Genomic DNA, 19,221 nt, shown 5'->3' with positions numbered 1-19,221 from the left:
GTCAGCACATGTGCACGCGTGGCAGAAACTGTACACGTATTTCCTAACCTTCCCAAAATACCCTTAAATAAAAATTGTAAACCGGGCCAGTCACTGTTTTGGTACTCTGCATCAGGTCATTGGAGTTCTTATAAGGGAAAAATATGGTTTAGTCCAAAAATCAATTCAAATGTACGATTTAGTCCAACCCGAGTCAACTAGGTACAAATCAGTCCAAATATATAGAAAGTACTCTAATAACCTTTTTTACAATTTGGTCCAAATATTTGCATTTTAGTCCAAAATGACTTAAATAGTATATAAATAATTAAAAAACAAATTATCTTTCGAACCACTCGACCAAAATTCACAAATTTTAGGTATTCGGAAAGCTCTTTTCGAGAGCTAAAAAAAGAGTACCCATATGACTATATAATTTTCACTTAATTTTTTTTTAATTCACGCTAGTGTAAAACTATGTACACATCAGCAAAAGTACAAAAAATCCAACATTCATGATTGCCTTACTGCCACTCTAATCTGCACAGCCTGACAAAAATATCGACCGCACCAAGCTCTAGCTGAATAACGACCATATTTGCATAGGATAGTTTAGCACTTAACCTGCATCCAGGACAAAAGAATAATACATAAATAACCAAAGATTTGTAGGATGGTTTAGCTGAATAACGGCCGGATTAGTGCACCTCCACCAAAAATAATGAGTAGAATTCAGTACCTGTAAAGTTAGCTTACATATACTAGGGGTGTGGCATGCAGTTTCCTTCTTCTACCTGTATTGGAATCTCTCCCCAAACTGATTCAGAAGATAACAAATGTTGAGGATAGAGTTTTGTCCCCCCTCGTGCCTAACTTGTTTCGTTTCAGCTGCAGGTTAATTGTATTTCAATAAAAGTGACCTGCAGTTTCAAACAATTAAAGCCAATTACAAAACCATTACTAACTAGTCCAGTGACTAACTCCAAAAAGATTATTAGTAAAGACACAATCTCTGCCAATATAATTGAACCAATTGATAATATCAGCTAAATAAAATAATGTAGAATCAAACCTCAGTAACTCGATAGAATGGTTTGATGATCGAGAATGGTCAAACTTTTCATGTAGCATTGCAATCTCATGATGGTAATCATGTGGCTCCGCGATCTGAGGATGGTAAAATGATGATGTAGCTCAGCAATCTCATTACAGTTAACCCACTCTGGTGAAAACTTAATTGAACCATTACAGTTTTAATAACAAACTTGAAGCAAAAAGGTTACAATTAAGCTTGTTACAAAAAGTTTAGGTGTTTCGAAAACTGATGTACTAAAAAGTACATTGCGTACAACTGGTATAGTAAAAAGTACACTGCATACAACCGGTGCACAAATAAGTACACCTTGTACTACCGGGACAATAAAAGCAACGCACATAAGAATTCTACCACATTATCTTCACAGATTTTACAAAGAAACGAATAAATTTACCTTGCCAACTTTACTATTGTGAGATGCAACTCGTTTTTCTACTGTCGGTATTGTTACCTATTGAAAAAAATGTAAGAAATCATGACAAGCCAAAATGGGATGAAAGAAAACATAAGACAAATAAAGTAGATGAACAAGGGTAACATGAAAAATAGCAGTGAGCATAAAATAGATTTTGCACATCGACCATTCAAAATAGCTTTTATACCACTGGTGACTCTCGACATAGCTTCAACTCAAATTAACTTATACTAATGATGCCAAAAGATCACCTCAAAAGATATCCATAAAAAAGTGTTATAGATATGGAACAAAAGTTAAAAGTAGGAGCGAGTCTATTGTTGAAATTTTCTTCCGCTTCTATGCGTCTCTTAGATACGATCCTTACGACCTTCAACCTGAAAAGTAAAATATTAAACGTCAATTAGTTGCTTTGAAGAAAAAAATATAAAGAAAAAACAACTAAATTGCAAAGATATGCCCAACTTCAAAAACAATAACATGTGTACAATTATGTACACCATTATATCAACGTGTGTATATATAAGTACACATTAATAATTTCATCACTACTGTTATCACAATTGCTACATGTATACAACTATGTACACCATAATATCAACTTGTGTATAAATATGTACACCATAATTAACATATGTAGATTGCAGTATTTACTATTAGTAACTGTGGCATAACATTATTATATATCTAGCAAAAGAACATAACAAACTGATGTTTCATTCAACAAATTTCCCCAATATGCCATAACATTATACATCTAGCAAATAATTTAGAATCTCCTTAGCCAAATTTGTATCAAATATCCTCATCTAATGTTTAATGCTTAACTTGGTTACATAATTTTACCTTGTAAAATAATCCTATATGGTTTTTGTGTATTCGGACTGTTGGTTTTCAAATGCACATAATCATTTTTCTATAAGCAAGCCAACCATTAGTACGTAGAAACTCCAGGCAGAGAAAATAAAGTGCTAATTAAGTTCTAGATATTTTAGGACTTAATAAACAAATTGAATTACCTCTAAACTTAGGAACATGCTTGGAAGGATCAAAATCTAAGCCAGAAAGATGTTGCTTTGGATCTACTACGAACACCTGCAAGAAAGAAAAGGTTAGAATATAACTTTCTCAAATATAAAACACTAAACAGCTAGATCGTAACCTCATGGTATAAGAAATGATCTATTCTTTTGAGTTCTTGGCAATAAATCACATGATAGACGTCTAGTTATACAGATGCACTTGTTTGACAATATATAATTCTTTTGTTTAATCATACAAAAAAGGGGCAAGAGCCTGCATCAAAAAAAACAATTTTTTAGCTACAATATGGCCAACGATATTATACCTGAACTTACGACAAAAAAGATTAATCACCTAAAATGCATTCTTTTCTCTTAGCTTAGATCAGTTTGTCTATAAATTTTAAGAAACGGTCTGCACAATTGCAACTTACGCTCTAAAATATATTTGGTAACAACAAATCAGTTACGTGCTTGACAAGAGGAACACAAAGAGCAGAAGTAAAGCCGCTCTTCTGATTCACTAACCTTTCTTGAGTAGAAATGTGTCTCTATTGTCTGAAAATGCATGAAAACGTCGAACTTTTTTTTTGGCGGCAGATCATGTCCAAAAATGGAGAGAGTTGTCAAAATCTCTCATCTCAGCATAGCATCTAAGTGGCTCTCACCTTTACGTGGCTCCCAACATAGTCTCATATACACAATACAGTAATTTCACTAAGAGACTTAATTTTTTGATTTTTTCTTCGCTCGCAAAGGTGTTTCCATTAAATGAAAATGAAAAAATAGAAACCGAAGAAGCTCGATATCCCCGAGGTATCTGATGGGTATTTTTGTCATAATAAAAGATGATTTTGGACTAAATCGTTTAGGAAAGGACCGACTTGTTCTGGATCCGGTAAATTTGGACCTTCTAATACTAGACTTGAGGGGACATGACTAAAATGTCTAAAGCCCATTAACTGGACTAAACGTAAATTTCTACTTCTTATAATCAATTCATCTGTTCTTCCCCAATTCTCACAGAGAGCTCCTGCTGATGAAATGAAATCGGGATATGAGCGAAAGAGTGACATAAACAAGTTAGCCATCGATCTGGAAAGATGTTGTGGTGTCGTCAACCATTAGGGCTAAATTTCTGCAGCAATGAAAGAAGTTGAGCTCGAGTTGTAAGAAATTGATTAAAGAAAGAAGGAATCTCATTTGTTGAATTAATGGGTTTCGATTGGGGTTTCAGTGTATCTTCTAAAATTACCCGCATCAAACTTTATAAAAAAGAAATTACTCGTATCAAAATTGCAAAATTGGATGAACTAACGGAATTTGAGGAGATTCTGGTTGTTACCGTTTTCGTTTATCCAACAAACGTAATTTGAGAAGATTATGTATAAATCAAGCACTAAGCCATCAACTCGTTTGTATATGCATCATCCAAACCATGGATGTCCATCTAATGGATCCTAACATATGTGTTTAGGTTTCTGAAATTGAAAACAGACAAAATTTTCAATTGAAATCCAAAACCCCATATCAAGAACCCAATTTAATGAAACACCAAATCCGTTATTTAATTCAATCAAATGTATAAACCCATATCGCAATTCAAGTACTCAATTAAGGAAAGAAAATAAAAAAACGAAACGAAATCAGCTAGTAGTAAGAGGGTGATCATCACAGATCCATCGCCAAAAAACAAGAAGAAGATACGATTAGGCTTGTATTTGCAGGATTTAAGAGGGTGATCCATCAGGCTTAGAATTAAGAGGGATGATCGATTTGGTGAGTCAATAGTTTGGACACAGAAGAATTGCATTTCCAGTATATGATAAAGATATCCACGAAGAAGGAGGGGTATTTTGGGTAGCATATGCGACACGTGTATAACCTTATCCACGCGTGCACAGGTGATGACTCATTTAACGGAGGGATGGATGGAATACCTAACCAAATGAGGAAACGCTAATTTTAATCTGTTTGGGGAGGAAATGCTAATTTACGATCTTGGGAGGGGAGTAAATGCAAAAACATTAACAATTAAAGTTTACAACCCCAAAAAATATGAAAGATCACTATCATTATCCTGTACATAACTCCACAGTAAGTGTACTCTAAAAATCTTAAAGGAATCTCCTCCCAGAAACAAACTCCTTCTTTTCTACACCATAAATAAAACTCCATCTCTGAACAAAGGGTATTTTTTTCATTTCTCTGCGTCTCCTGTTTTTCTCTCTTGTTTCCCCTGTTATTTTTTTCCCTGATCACTTTGAAGTCATGTTTTCCTGTATCAATCTTATGGTATCTATCATGAGTTTTTGATTAAATTTATGTAAAACCAGTTTAGAAATTGATCGAAAAATAATGCCTCCAATATATTTTCCACTGAGGTGGGAAAGTACAGGAGATCAATGGTGGTATGCATCTCCAATAGATTGGGCAGCAGCAAATGGTCATTATGATCTAGTAAGAGAATTACTTCATCTTGATATGAATCTTTTCATAAAACTCACTTCTCTTCGAAGAATTCGCCGTCTTGAGACTGTTTGGGACGACGAAGCTCAGTTTGATGATGTTGCTAAATGTAGGTCTCAAGTTGCTAAGAAGCTGTTACATGAATGTGAAACTACTAAGAGTGCTGGAACTAATAACTCTTTGATTAGAGGTGGTTATGGTGGTTGGCTTCTTTATACTGCTGCTTCAGCTGGTGATGTTGGTTTTGTTCAAGAATTGTTAGAAAGAGATCCTTTGTTGGTTTTTGGTGAAGGAGAATTTGGTGTGACTGATATATTTTATGCTGCTGCTAGGAGTAAGAACTCTATGGTGTTTAAGGTTTTGTTTGATTTTTCTATGTCGCCGAGATGTTTGATAAGTAGTCGAGGTGAATTGGAGCAAAGGCAGGAAATGGAGATTCCTTCCGTGTTTAAGTGGGAGATGAAGAATAGAGCTATCCATGCTGCTGCCAGAGGAGGGAATTTTGACGTGTTGAAGGGTCTTGTTGATGATGGTTCTGATGATATTTTGTGTTTTAGAGATGTTCAAGGTTCTACTATTTTGCATGCTGCAGCTGGTAGAGGTCAAGTTGAGGTGAGAAACCCTTCATTTTCATGGTTTTGTTTCTATTTTCATGACAATTATGATTAATTTAGTTTGTATAATCAGTAAATGCTTGGATTTTAAAAGGTTGCAGTTTCAAATGCAATGTTTCTGTTCTCTGAATAGAAGTTGGTGTGGCTAGGAAGCTTATAGAATTTTGTTTTTTTCTTTTAAATAGAAGCTTAAAGAAATTGACATGGTTTTAGTTTTCAGTTTCTTTTTGTAGCTTCATTAATTGCATTTGCTATTTAAATGCTTTTCATGGGTTTGATGTGGTTAAGAAGCTTAGAGAATGGCTTTATAGATATCATTTTGAGCGTTACTGAATGAATTCCATAACATGTGAATGCTGAATGTTTATGTGTGTCAGCCAATGCAAGGGAAAGATATTTCCTAGGCTGGGTAGAGTCATATGATTTACTTTCGCTAATCTGATTTATAAATGCCATCTGAAAATACCATTGCGCGCAGGTAGTGAAGGGTCTAGTGGCATCTTTTGATATCATCACCTCAGTAGACAATCAAGGGAATTCTGCATTACATGTGGCTGCTTTTCGGGGACACCTACCGGTGGTAGAGGCTCTGATAATCTCATCTCCTTTGTCCACCACTTCAACCAACAACTGTGGAGATACTTTTATCCACATGGCCGTGTCTGGATTTAGAACTCCTGGTTTTCGAAGGTTGGACCGACAAACTGAGCTCATGAAGCAGTTGGTCTTCGGAAAGATTGTTAACATGAAAGATGTAATCAACATCAGGAACAATGAGGGAAGAACTGCTCTTCACACAGCTGTTGTTGGGAACATTCATGGCAATTTGGTGGAACTCCTGATGACTATTCCATCAATTGACCTAAATATCCGCGATTCAAGTGGCATGACTCCGTTAGATCTCCTCAGACAACGACCACGATCTGCATCGTCTGAAATACTTATCAAGCAATTGATTTCAGCTGGGGGTATATCCAATTCTCAGGATTATATGGCAACAAGTTACATTGTTTCTCACTTAAAGATGCAGGGAATTGGTAGCAGTCCAGGAACCTCCTTTAGAATTCCCGACACTGAGATATTCCTGTACACTGGCATTGATTTACCTGATGCTGGTCGGGATCAAGTCAACAGCGCAAGACCAAGTTCTTGCTCGAGTGAAATGAGTCACGAGTCAGTTGGCGATAATCGTATTTCGATGGATAGTAAAAAGCGAGGTTCTATGAATAATGCAGCAAGACGTTTAAAGATTCTCCTCCAATGGCCTCGACGAATGGATAAGAAATCTAATGGCACGAGAAAGTTAAGGGATCAGATTCTCGAAAAGTGGAGTGATTCCGACGAAACTCCGACCCCACTACGACAGCGATTCTCGAAAAATTCGTCCATTCCCAACAATAAAAGGATTCTTTCTGTGAGAGGTAATTCTCCTAGTCCGTCCACCAAGAAGAAATACACCTCAGGTCTAATGCACTGTGTAATTCAGGCCATGCCTCATTTATCAGCACATTCTCGATCACCCTCTAGTTCATTCTCAAGGTCATCGATATCATCTTCACCAATTTCCTCGTTAGATAAACAGAAGGGAGTTTATACTGGAAATGGAATCGACTGTGCAGGACCTTCTTATTCGAGTCCATCGTTTAATATTAAAACACAAGAAACAACTAGGAAATCAACCTCTATCAGTAAGAAGAAGATCAACCAGTATCTCTGCTTTGGTGCACAAGGACTTGCAGTGGAAGAGAAAGTTAACCGCCAACAACCAAACGAGGGTTACAAGAGAAGGATAGTGTCAGTAGCATGATCAAAGTATTTCAGGTTTGTTACTATTAATTGTAATTGTAGATTAGATTATTGCAGTTAATTACAATTCTTGTTGTTTGGGTTGGGTTGTATAAATAATTGTATAAACGATCGACTTCAAGTTCAGAGTTCAGTAATGTTTAACTGTATATTGTTCAGTGAAAAGGCCGAAAATTGATACAAATATACACTAGGGGAAAGATATTGATAGTGTATGATGAGAAACTAATCGAATTTGACAAGATAATCCACAACATAAACCGCTGGGAGATGCATATGTTTTTTTTTAACCACCCAGGTTTGAGGCTATGGATGTGCTATAAATGACTACTTAGCAAGAATAGGATCTTATTTCTGCATCACGACAACGTAAATACCACAACATAGATGGTGTGGTCAACCGCAAATCAATACCCAAAGAAAAGGAAAAGAAAAAAGTCCGAGACGAGACAATCAAAAATATATATTTTTTTCCTTCTATTTTCCTTTTTTTCATTTCTATTCCTCAAGTCTACTAACAATATGTACATCTGCATTTTAATCAATTTCACCTTCCTCTACATCAGGTTGAACTGGAGGTGGAGTTGGTGGGGGTGGTGATGTTGGTGGTTCTGGAAAGTTGTTTGGAACTTCTTCCTCATCTTCATCGTCCAATTTTATGAATAGTCCAAGTTGCTCCAAGGGATTACTGCTGCTCTGGAAGTTGAAACAACCTAAGCCGTCTGGAGAATGCTCTTGACTTGTCTCATCTACAGATGAGGGTATACACACAGCAGGGGCAGCCCGAAGCATTTCCAGGTCTTCTAGAAATTGAGAGTTCTCATTAATTTCGACGGTTTTCTCCATCTGCAACATTGAGCCAATACCACAGTGAACTGTTACAAGGGTACCAAATGTAGTTTGCTTCACAAAGATAATAAAACAATATAGTTCTACCTCGAGCAATGCCTGACGTGCTGCCTCTCTTTCTAGATCTCTTTTTCTTTTGGCCTCAGCAGCAGCCTCAGCTGCAGCCTCTTCATCAGCTTTCCTACGAGCATCTTCTGCAGCTTTGGCTTCAGCTTGCAACCTAGCCTTTTCTGTTAACAAGAAGTTAAAAAAAAAAAAAAAACACATATATTTAATCCTGGGTAACTAGGTAGCATAAGCAACTCAATGCAAGGTTCAAACCTTCCCGCTGATGCTTTTCAAGTTCCTCCCTCTCGCGACGCAATTTCTCTGGATCACCTTTTTCACCCTGACCTCAGCACATTAAATAGTACCAGATTACATTGAAGAATGGATAGGCACACAACAGGATAAACCTTAAACAACCACCAAACTGTGACCAACCTGATTCAATGTTTTCTCTCGGGCTTTGAGTATAGTATCAGCAAAACGATTTCTCAACACAGCAGCACGATAAAGTTTATCTGGAGAAACCTGCCTCTCAGGTGGAGCACTTTCCCCTTCAAGGTTTTCAGTAGAAAGAGGTAAGAACAATGTGCACACTGAAAGCATTAGCACCAACAAGATCAAACCACTCATTTGCTTACCATCTTGTCGGCTATCCACCTCAACGGAAGGTGGCTTAGGCAGAGAACACTGCTCAACCTGATCAAGTCCACTAACAGGTTCTGCGTTGATAAAAAAAAACAGGTACCAATAAGAGTGTTGCATCAAAAAAGCCATGCAAAAATGTAAACAGAAGCTGCTGCATGGAACAAATAGCAACGAATGATGGGGCACTTTACATATCCAAAGAGCAGTTTTTAGTTCAAAGATTCAATATGACTAAACTCCCTTTCACATAACATGCGGTGCTGGTTGTCACACCAATTTAACAGTGACAATATAAGCAGTTTTTAGTTCAAAAATTCAATATGACTAAACTCCCTTTCACATAACATGCGGTGCTGGTTGTCACACCAATTTAACAGTGACAATATAAGTGAAGTCATTCATTCATTATAATGCTAAATTAGAATATCATGTGTCACGCCCAAATAATTGATTATCTAAATTTGCTGGCAAGCAAACACAACTATCCCATCCATCATTCTGGAACAGCAGCTATGATTCTGTAATGTATATAAACAAGGAAAAAACAACTCACGATTTGCATCATGTGGATTACCTACACCATTTGCTTGTTGATCTAATAATGCTTCTCCAGAACCCATCAACTCCTGCACAACGAGGAGATATAGTCAGTTGAATCACATTAAGTAAAGTTAAAGGCAAGCCACTAAGAGCAACTAATAACAACACCATCCACCTTTTTTGCTCTCGCTGGAGATGAAGCTCTAGCACGATCAGAATCACTACCAGAAGAAGTAGCAGAGTCTGAATCTGCAAAGTAAAAGAAACATCAATAGACGATTATATTAAGCCAGCACCAAGCAGATCCTCCGCATGCTTCAAAAAAAAAAAAAAATGCAGATCCACCTTACAGAAAAATAAACGGAAACGGTCTGCTAGTGAGCAGCAATAAATGTTTAAGTAATCCAAATTCCAACAACATAATACACCAGCTATCAGAAAGTTGTACAGACTGTCAACTATTTGCATTGCCGAAATTGTAACATACAAGCTATTCAAGAGAAAATAGTTCAATCATGATAAAATATCAAATGAAACACAACTCATCATGAGTGATATGATGCCTTAATAACAAAATTATCAACCATCTCACTATAAGATAGCCATCAGTTACAAAGGCTTGAATCAAGACTTTGCAATTCATTCAAGCAGAACAAGTCATGCCTTAATAAGAAAATGGCTATTTTTTCCACTAACAACACAGCCTAAACGAAAACTAAAAGAACCCACACCATCAGAACTGGCAAGGATGTCTAATTTTTTTTAGGACGATGACTTATATAGCATAACTAAGAAAACAGTTCACTGTGACTTTTATAGCATAAGAAAGGATGCAAAACATGCTACAAGCCACCCCATCAAAACTGGTGTCGACTTTTCAGAATTAATGATTTATAATACAAGGCAATGTTTTCAAAGGCAATTTGACAAAGGGAACTTTGTTTTGCGTTCCTCCACGAAATATAAAAGTAAACAAAAACTTGTAAATCTATAAGAAATTTTCATCTCATGAGTTGCAACTTGAGTGCTATATCCCCAAGTTGGGCCATTTTTTTGGAGATTTCCTAGCCATTATGGAAGAATAGACAATCATAGGAGAAGAAGAGGAAATAGAGTTTGTAAAAAACAGCTTGCTGTAGCCTCCACTTTTCTATAGTTGGCTTCTTAAAAAATTGCTAGGGTTTATTTTATTATTTCAGGTCAGAGAAATGAAGAAAAATACGTCGGAGGCCTTTATTTGGGTTTTACAGCCAGAAACTTTTTTCCCTTTTCAGACATTTTCAGGGAGCACATAAAGCACAAAAAGTGTGCCCTGAAACGCTTTTATAAACCATGCCACAAGAAACACAGGTATACCGACATTTCACCAAAGTTTAATATCCTAGTCCATAAAACCAAGTCAAATCAGTTGTGGTGCTCCACAAAAGTTCCATCACGCACACGAGTATTTAGCCAACCAAGTTTCAAAGCTAAAACAGACAGATCTAAGAAAAACCAAAGGACGGCTTCAAGAAGGAAAAGTAAAAAAGAAAGATCCAAACACAAACCACTACTTGAAGATCCTGAGGCGCTACTGGAACCACTAGAACTGCTGCATTTACTGCCTTTACGTGCTGCATCTTTATCAATATTCACGGGAGGATACATTGATGCAGGAGGATCATTCCCGCCAATATCAACATCTTCATCCGCCGGATCATTACCTGTTTACAAAAATTGATTAGACAAAACAAAACAAAACAAAACACAAAAAGCCTGTAAAGGATTGAAAATAAATAAAAACTAACCTTTGCTTGGTTGCGTAGATGAAACCCCATTCCCTGACACATTCATATTCTGCACCCAAAAATGTTACGATAACGGATAGAGATTTTAGTGGAGATTTTAGTGGGAATTCAGGGGTTAAATAAAACAGAATTACCTCTGCAATGCAAGGAACAGCTTTTCTTTGATTCTCTTGTTGATCCTGCAAATAGTCATCTACAAGCTTCCTTAATGTGAATAATGTATCACCAGTCATATTTTCCATATCAAGCTCGAGCTCATCATCACCAGTTTGGCTAGTACTTTGTTTTCTTAGGAATTCAATAAGATTTGACGGAAAGTCTCTTATAGATTGCAGATCTTCTGTCAATTTATGTTTTTCGAGGTCAGGCATTATCCTCTCATGAACTGGAGATGAGATTTTCATCTTTTTTGATGGTGGAATAGATTTGGCAGCTACTGTGTCTCTAGCAGCATCCAGTTGCAAAGGTACTGGTACTGACTCATTCGCAGGAAGTTTCTTCTCGATAGCTTTCCACCTAGCTTCAAAAAAAGTTCTAAGTTGACCAGCCATGGTGTGTACATCATGCCCAGGTGGGTTATACGTCATGGCGTTAGAAAATGTAAGCCTCACATCAGCAAGAAATCCCAATGGACTCGAATACTCGCCATTAGCAATCTTACTCTTTACCGTCCCCAAATCCATTGGATGCTTGATATGCGTAAAATAATCTGGAATATTCAACTGCACAATGTCCACTGGAGTATTGAAAACCCATCCATATGGATGTGTCATCAAACGTTTCAGAAGTTGTTCACATTGCTTCATTAACTTCGAATTGGAAGTGCTCGCTGTAGAAACATGCTTCTTATTCTGAAATTTCCCATGATTACCTCTCTTTGTGGAGTGGCCATTTTTCCCTGAAGGACCTCGTTTCTTTCCCTGACCAGCCAAAATATCCGATGATCCCAGCACATTCCCTTGTCTCGCCATCTCATCACTCCGAGGCAACATGTACAGTTTTTTTTGAAGCATCTGAATCTGTTCAAGCTCAGCTTTAAGTCTCGTTTCCAACTCTTTTTTCTCAATGGCAGAAAACTTACTCAATGAAATAACTTGCATAGGAACACCAAAACTATCCACATTCAAACTAATACATTTCCTTTTCGGAGCACAAGAATCATCTGAAGCAGTTCTCTCAGTATCAAGACGACCCGAACTACCTAATCCTTCAGACTCGCCCATAGTTTCCACTGCATGACGATAGTCCGCAACGAATCCAGTAGAAGACCCTCTAGAGGTTCTTTGTGCCTTCCCCATCATTTCCACTGAAACCCTCTTTTTCAAATCCTTCTGTCCACTACACTCTACAAAAACTGTTGGTACCATGAATTCCCTTTATCTGCACAGCAAACAAATAACTTCAGTACCCAAAATCACACCCCCAAAGCCTAAATCGAATAAATAAAACACAAATGCCTTAACAGAAACTATATTACACAAGTATACACATACAAATAAATATAAAAACCAAAATCAAATTCAAATGGAATTCTCAAATACATCAATTAACAAACTTGACCTAGGTTTAATTAATCTCCCAAAATTTTCAACATCAAGTGTAATGTAAATTTCCAAGTCATTACAAGAAACCCAAATTTAAAATCATACAAATTTCACTAATTGAAGCTTAAATCTGATGCAAGACGGAAATAAATCTTCACAACTCGATCTCAATAAAGAAAATTACCAGCAATTCCAAATTCCAGAACCCCTTCATTCATTTCCTCTTCATTCCAAATCCCGAAAATCTCCACAAAACCTCCTCAAAATTAAATCTTGAATCAAACCCAAATCGGAACCCTAAATATAAAATTTAAAACCCTAACAAAATTTGATATAAACAAGAACAAATTGAATGTTTTTGAGTATAACTTAGAATAATAATAATGTGTTAAACCTGAACCTTGAACTAACTCCGAACCCTGACGAATCGAAGCTGCGAAGATAACCCTAGAAAGAAAGAAAAATACCCCTTTTTTTCTACTTCGTTCTTCGTTTTGGAGAGGAGAGAGAAAGGAAAAATAAATAAGAATCAGGCACGTTAGATTCAATTTATAGAAATTTGTGTCCAAGAATCAAGGGTTTAGAATCAATTTAAGGCGTACGATATATTGAATCTAGTGAATGGATGGTTAGAAATTATGTGTGTCAACAACCGTCGATTTTGGATCTTGGCGGTGGATATGAGATTTATCCGTGTTTAGAATAGAATCTTGGGATGATTTGGCATGATTAACGTCACGTGTTGTTTTTAGTTTACTTTACAGATGACTGACGTATATGTCTTGCAGTAGGATTTAAAAGAGCTAATTATGGGAGTTATATCGCGTTTGGATACAAATCTGTTTCTGAGTTCTGCTTCTCCGTAAATCAAAGTCAGAAGCAAAATCATTTTTCTTTATAAAAAGTTAATTTTTCGACTTCTAGAAGTCGTTTTGAAATCTGACAGCCAAACTAACTTCTGACATTGTTATCCAAACAACATATTAGCAACCCTTATATCATATTGAATACAACCATCGAACGTTGGGAATACAGGTTGTTCCCTAACATTTGATTTATTAACTTCTAAAGCTTGAACAATATAAAAAAGGAGGATCAGTCACCCAATTAAGGGGATTTTTAAAAGATCTAGCTTCTTTGGCTAGAAGATCAGCCACATTGTTTGTTGTTCTAGGAGTAAAGAAAAAACAAAAACAAAAATCAACAAAAACTAATTACATGTTTCACTTCCTCCATGATATTCTAATTTTGCCAAGTTATGTGAGACGATAATCCATTCAAATAATCAAAAAGGTTTTTGCAATCTCCTTCAATACTAAAGTTTGAAAAATCTGCATTCTCTTGCCCATTTAGCTGCTTGTAGAAGTCCTAGAGCTTCTGCTTCTTCTGAAGTTGTTGCTGAGATAAGTCCTGCTCTTCCTTGTTCAAAGGTACCTGCATTATTTCTGAGAATTAAGGAAAAACCTGCTGGTATATCCTTTGAAATCCATGTTGCATCTAGATTAAGTTTACTTTGGGAAAACATAGGTTCCAAGTTGCCTTTGGTTTTCCACGGATATTGGTTAAAGTGTTTTTGTATCATTATATTTCTCCTTGTGCCAAAAGTTCAAGTGTTTATGTATTTCTATAGCTAGTTGTAGATGAGATTTCGGCTTCTTTTCAAAAGCCCTATTACATCTTTCTTTCCATATACTCTCTATAGGTTAAACGGAGTTCCTATTTTCTATCCAATCTTTACATATATCCAAAAAATTGATTGAGGCACTAAAATTTATCACCACAGGATTGGGACTTGTACCCCGAACTAATTTTGCATACTGACAATGAAAAAATAGATGTTCTATAGATTCCTTATCCTCACATCAAATGGACATTTAGGTGAGACCTCTTTCATAAATCTTGATAACTTAAGGTCGGTGGAGACTGCATTTTAGAGACATTTCCAAGTGACACTTTTTATTCTTTGTGACAAATCTAATGCTCATAGGTCTTTCCAAAAAGAGTCTGACAAACCTAAATTATAGTTATTAATTGTTCTTTCACATAAATTAGTGTACATAGATTCAATTGTGAAATTTCCCGATGTTGTAAGCAGCCATCTAAGTTTTTCTGGTTTAGTCTCTAATTTCCTATTTAAAGTTATTCTGATCTCACAAATTTGCCTCGTTATGTCCCTAGGGGGAAAAGTGAATTGAAGTTTCATTCCACTTTTTAGTGATTGGATCTAAAAGATCTACCACAAGTGTTAAATGAGAGTTATCTGCATACTTATAATGATTTAGATTTCCACTTAAATCTGGTATCCAATTGTCCTTTCATATGTGAAAACACTGGGGGTACCAAAATACACCACCAACTTTTTCGTAGGAAATATGTATGGACTAACTCAACACAACTCAGAGAGTCAAAACTCAATCAAAGAAAGTGTCTAGAGTTATATCTCTTTCTATATTGTTGTTGAAACGCTTACAGAAATGAATCTGTGAACCTAACTACAAAGAGAGTTCTTGGACGGTACCAAAGACCAATATCGAAGGATCAATCAAGTCTTATCCAACAAACAAAGTCGGACCTATTGTTTATGGGTGAAAAGTATTCCTGTCGAATTTGGTAATTTGGGGTGTGTGTATGAGGAATGAATATAACCCTAAACAAATGCACTGCACGGGAGTGCTTTGTGATTCAAGAAATCAATCTGTACAATTCTGGCCAAAACCAAGAAATGGTCGTTCCAGACTTGCTTCGGTCACAAAGTGAAGGAGATGGGGTTGATCTTAGGGAGGGAAGCGAAGAAGGTGTTGAGATTGTGAAGGTGTTGGCTATGTATGACTTGTATCAGAAAGCTGAACTGGCTTGCAGAATGTAAGCTATCAGTTCCGGTGTTTGAATACGGTTGTATCAACACTTGCTTCTGTTGTCTTGTTCTTTTTTGAAAATAGGGAGGAGAACCTATTTATACAAGTCATTGAGACTAACCCACGTCTCTCATGAGAAGTGGAGAAAGTGGAGTGATTGAGTAGTGGAGTTGAATGTGTTAGTGTTACATGATCAGTCTTGCCCACTTCTCTCATCATCACTAACCGTCCATGACTTCCTGACACGTTCTTGTGATGGCGTGTTGTGCGCTTCACGCTGTAAACCGCCAGACCAATACCCCAGTATGTATCCCCCAGTTTGTGACATGATTGATGTCTCGAGTATGTGGATCGTGGTACCCACAGAAAGTAGCATGTAATGCTAGATTAAATAACAAAGTTATTTAGGAAGTTGATATTTATGAAATATCGTGTGAATCCTATGCATGTAATGCATCGAATGTATTTAGCATGAGTGAAGCATCGCTGTTTTAAGGCTTAATGGAGTAAGTCACGATTAAGCGTCTTAAAATAGATGCATGTCTAGCCATCTTCAAGTGATCGTTTGGGGCTGTACAGGTAAGTCCTGACTTGGACGATCACTTGGTGTGGTAGAGTGACGGATGGTAATCACCACGACACCTCATTGACCAGTTAACTCCTGACCAGGGTTGTATAACCAAGCAGGTGGAGTTGAACGGACGAGATGATATTTGAGACACTCATCTGCGACCGTTAGTGGAATTAGGGTTTATGAAGAGGTGCGCAAGCATCACTCTTCAGCTTGGTCGAATCCAAGCTTGGGACACGATTTTGACAAGGCCGATTGGGCATGCGTGTAGACAGCATGCCGGTGCACATGTCCACACCTCATTGTCTCGTGAAAGTGTAATCTAGATCGCTCAATTTGTCCGGCAAAGAGGAGCGGCTAGGATTGATTTGTGACAGAGATTTTGTGCCGCAAAGGCCGCGTGTCATGCCAACTTTGGGCGCGCGTTTCGAGGCGACCAAGCCTGGCCGGTCTTGGCTGATTAGTCTGGTGTGCAGACGACGGGCTAGTGTATACGCTTGTATTTCATTGTCCCATAGAAACGTGATCTAAGCCACTCAATTTTTCCGGCAAAGTTAAGTGGTCGAGATTAGTTTACAATTGGGAGGTGTGACCACGCCTAGTTTGGGCGTGCGAATCGAGGCAACCATGCATGATATGCCTTGACCGATCGGGTGTGGAGATAGATGGGCCCACGGTGATCATGTTGATGTGCACCGGACCAATCTATTCTATTCTTGGACCCTTCGTTCATGCAGGAGAAAATGGACGCTCGTGATGTTCAAACCCTAATTAGGGTTTCACCGGCCGTGCGTCATGCCTTGTTTAGGCGCACGAACTGGAACGATCAACTATAGTTGGTCCTGACCGATCGGTCATGTGTGTAGGCGGGCCCACGGTGATTGTGTTGACATGTTCTGGGCCCTTTGAATCTACATCTACACCCTCCATCTATACCTGCGAAGATGGATGGTTGAGACTGCTTTGCGACACATGTAATGTGCCGCAGACCCTAAATTAGGGTTTCACGTCCGCGCTGCTTTGGCTGGACGATTTGTCAAGCCATGCTACCCTTTTGGGGAGGCCGACCATGCGGGGCCCGCATTGGGTCGGTGGTGAATACTCCAATACCTGCCTGGGGGTTATGGATCCGATCTAAGCCATCCAATCATGCTGGTGAAGTTGGATGGTCGTGATCGTTTCTGAGACTGATACGGACAGTCCAGATGCTCGATCGGGCTAGTATAACACTCCGAGAGTTGTAGCCTGTACGGGTATTTCGTACATGCCTCCTTATTTAATGCTTGGAGATTTGTGTTGCTCTGCTGAGAGCGATCACTAAGTCGTCATGCCGCACCAATAATGAGAATGGAGTAGTACAGGAAATTCAAGGCTGGTCATGCATTAATTGGTAATGTTATAAGTTTTATAGTGAAGAAGTATTCTCCACTTTGCAGGATGTTAGCGCATAGTTTTGGCTTTTACAATTTTAGCCTTAAACGAAAATCCACCATCAACACCTATATATCGTGATTGATCAAACACACAACCTGTGATATTTCAATTATAAATATAAGCAATATAATGCGGAAAAAGAAATAACACAGACACCATAAATTTTGTTAACGAGCAAACCGCAAATGCAGAAAAACCCCGGGACCTAGTCAAGATTGAACACTAAACTGTATTAAACCGCTACAGACACTAGCCTACTACCAATTAACTTCGTTCTGGAATGTAGTTGAGCCCGAACTCAATCTCCCACTGATTCAGGTACAGTCACGCTCCTTACGCCTCTTGAATCCCAGCAGGTTTCTGCGCAATTGATTCTCTTAAACGGTCTCACACTAACTAAGAGTTGCTTCAACTCAATTGAAGACTTTAAACTAAATTTGCCTCCAAAAGATTAAGCCTATGATTGATTTCCTGATTTACGATCTAAATGGATGATGACATCAAACGACAGATCCAGGTGATGTAAATCGATAGCAACTTGACAAAAGTCTGGCTATCCTCAAAATCCGGACTTATGCAAGCCGAAGTGCAACCTAGATTATTATTCACCTCACAAGTATAAAACTTGCAAAATAAACAAAGTATGAGACGAAGAGACTATGTTGATTAATATCTATCCTGATCGTTGGAGCAAGGCTCTACAAACAATCAAGATTAGGATACTTGAGTTATCAAGATAAAAGATAACTAATCCTGGATTCATGAATCCCAGTGAAGTCTTTGTAGTCGCAAAACCCTAAAAGGGTTTCTAGAGAGGTGACTCTAGATACAACTAGGACACACAAAAGTAGTGTCGGGATTCAAAGATCCTAGTTTCCAAGAGCTCCCCTTATATAGACTTCAAAGCCTAGGTTGCTTTAGGTTTAAGCTAAAATAGCTTTGGAACCAAGCAAATAATATCTATTGTTAGATGAAAGCTTTGAATCTTATTCAGATACACAAGATATACACTCTGGTTAGGTAAACTGTAACCGAACCGTGTATAAAGACTATGTTTCATGGTTAACCGAAACTAGCCGATCTGAACTTAAAAGTTTAACACTCATTTTCATGCTCACTAAGATATTAATCTTAAGTCACAATTATGTAATCAAATGAGCCTAGTGTTAATTAAAGAATTGATCAAATGATAATTACTTCGTAGAAATAATTTAATCGCAATTGAATCATAATCGACAAAGTTTGTAATGTACATGAAAAAGCGGGGGTCTAACAACACCACCCAATATTTCGCTTAGCAATATGTATGGATAAACTCGAATATACTTTTAAGAGAATCAACAAGACTCAATCAATTAAAAGTATATCAACGTGTTTATATCTCTCTCTTGATTTGATTTCCTCAAACAAAAACTGCAAGTACTAATCAAATACAAGGAATAATTTGGATGGTACCAAAGACCAATATCCAAGTGTCAATCAATATCAATCAACAACCGTTAGGTCGGATTCTCCAATTGATTGATCTAACGCACAACCTGTATTAT

The 19,221-nt window shown here is 37.5% G+C and overlaps 2 protein-coding genes and 1 long non-coding RNA gene across 4 annotated transcripts; 1 reads left to right on the top strand and 2 right to left on the bottom strand.

The window, feature by feature from the left end:
• Window positions 1-351: 351 nt before the first annotated feature.
• On the bottom strand, window positions 352-3,385 carry LOC113281543. Its single transcript, XR_003326218.1, has 7 exons — window positions 3,041-3,385; window positions 2,510-2,585; window positions 1,742-1,867; window positions 1,470-1,526; window positions 1,052-1,146; window positions 719-899; window positions 352-603 (listed from the first exon to the last, which is right to left on the bottom strand). It is a non-coding gene; the product is annotated as an uncharacterized LOC113281543 (long non-coding RNA).
• Window positions 3,386-3,785: 400 nt separating this feature from the next.
• Window positions 3,786-7,566, top strand: LOC113281542 (serine/threonine-protein phosphatase 6 regulatory ankyrin repeat subunit C-like). Its single transcript, XM_026530322.1, has 2 exons — window positions 3,786-5,593; window positions 6,074-7,566. The coding sequence occupies exons 1-2, from the start codon at window positions 4,871-4,873 to the stop codon at window positions 7,400-7,402; spliced, it is 2,052 nt and encodes a 683-aa protein (XP_026386107.1). The 5' UTR covers window positions 3,786-4,870; the 3' UTR covers window positions 7,403-7,566.
• A 163-nt stretch (window positions 7,567-7,729) lies between these two features.
• Window positions 7,730-13,330, bottom strand: LOC113281540 (transcription factor GTE9-like). 2 transcript variants are annotated; one of them, XM_026530320.1, is made up of 11 exons: window positions 12,999-13,330; window positions 11,405-12,650; window positions 11,271-11,319; window positions 11,031-11,186; window positions 9,659-9,732; window positions 9,497-9,569; window positions 8,937-9,017; window positions 8,734-8,849; window positions 8,572-8,638; window positions 8,338-8,480; window positions 7,730-8,247 (listed from the first exon to the last, which is right to left on the bottom strand). In XM_026530320.1, exons 2-11 carry the CDS (start codon window positions 12,635-12,637, stop codon window positions 7,939-7,941), a joined length of 2,301 nt encoding a protein of 766 aa, XP_026386105.1. In that variant the 5' UTR covers window positions 12,638-12,650; window positions 12,999-13,330; the 3' UTR covers window positions 7,730-7,938. The 2 variants fall into 2 exon arrangements, with proteins under 2 accessions (XP_026386105.1, XP_026386106.1); XM_026530321.1 differs by having other exon boundaries at window positions 9,518-9,569.
• Window positions 13,331-19,221: the final 5,891 nt, after the last annotated feature.

This window comes from Papaver somniferum, chromosome 5 (assembly GCF_003573695.1).
Source record: "Papaver somniferum cultivar HN1 chromosome 5, ASM357369v1, whole genome shotgun sequence".
Taxonomy (NCBI): Eukaryota; Viridiplantae; Streptophyta; class Magnoliopsida; order Ranunculales; family Papaveraceae; genus Papaver; species Papaver somniferum.
Note: the sequence above shows the minus strand (reverse complement) of the source record. Positions and strands in the feature narration are given on the sequence as shown.

Excerpts from the sequence above, each read along its gene's own strand:
- LOC113281540 (XM_026530320.1), bottom strand. The coding sequence starts at position 12,637 with ATGGTACCAACAGTTTTTGTAGAGTGTAGTGGACAGAAGGATTTGAAA. Across the intron at positions 9,733-11,030 it reads CTCAGGATCTTCAAGTAGTG|ATTCAGACTCTGCTACTTCT; the intron begins GTTTGTGTTTGG and ends TTTACTTTGCAG. Across the intron at positions 8,481-8,571 it reads TGAAAAGCATCAGCGGGAAG|AAAAGGCTAGGTTGCAAGCT; the intron begins GTTTGAACCTTG and ends TCTTGTTAACAG.
- LOC113281542 (XM_026530322.1), top strand. The coding sequence starts at position 4,871 with ATGCCTCCAATATATTTTCCACTGAGGTGGGAAAGTACAGGAGATCAA. Across the intron at positions 5,594-6,073 it reads CTGGTAGAGGTCAAGTTGAG|GTAGTGAAGGGTCTAGTGGC; the intron begins GTGAGAAACCCT and ends CATTGCGCGCAG.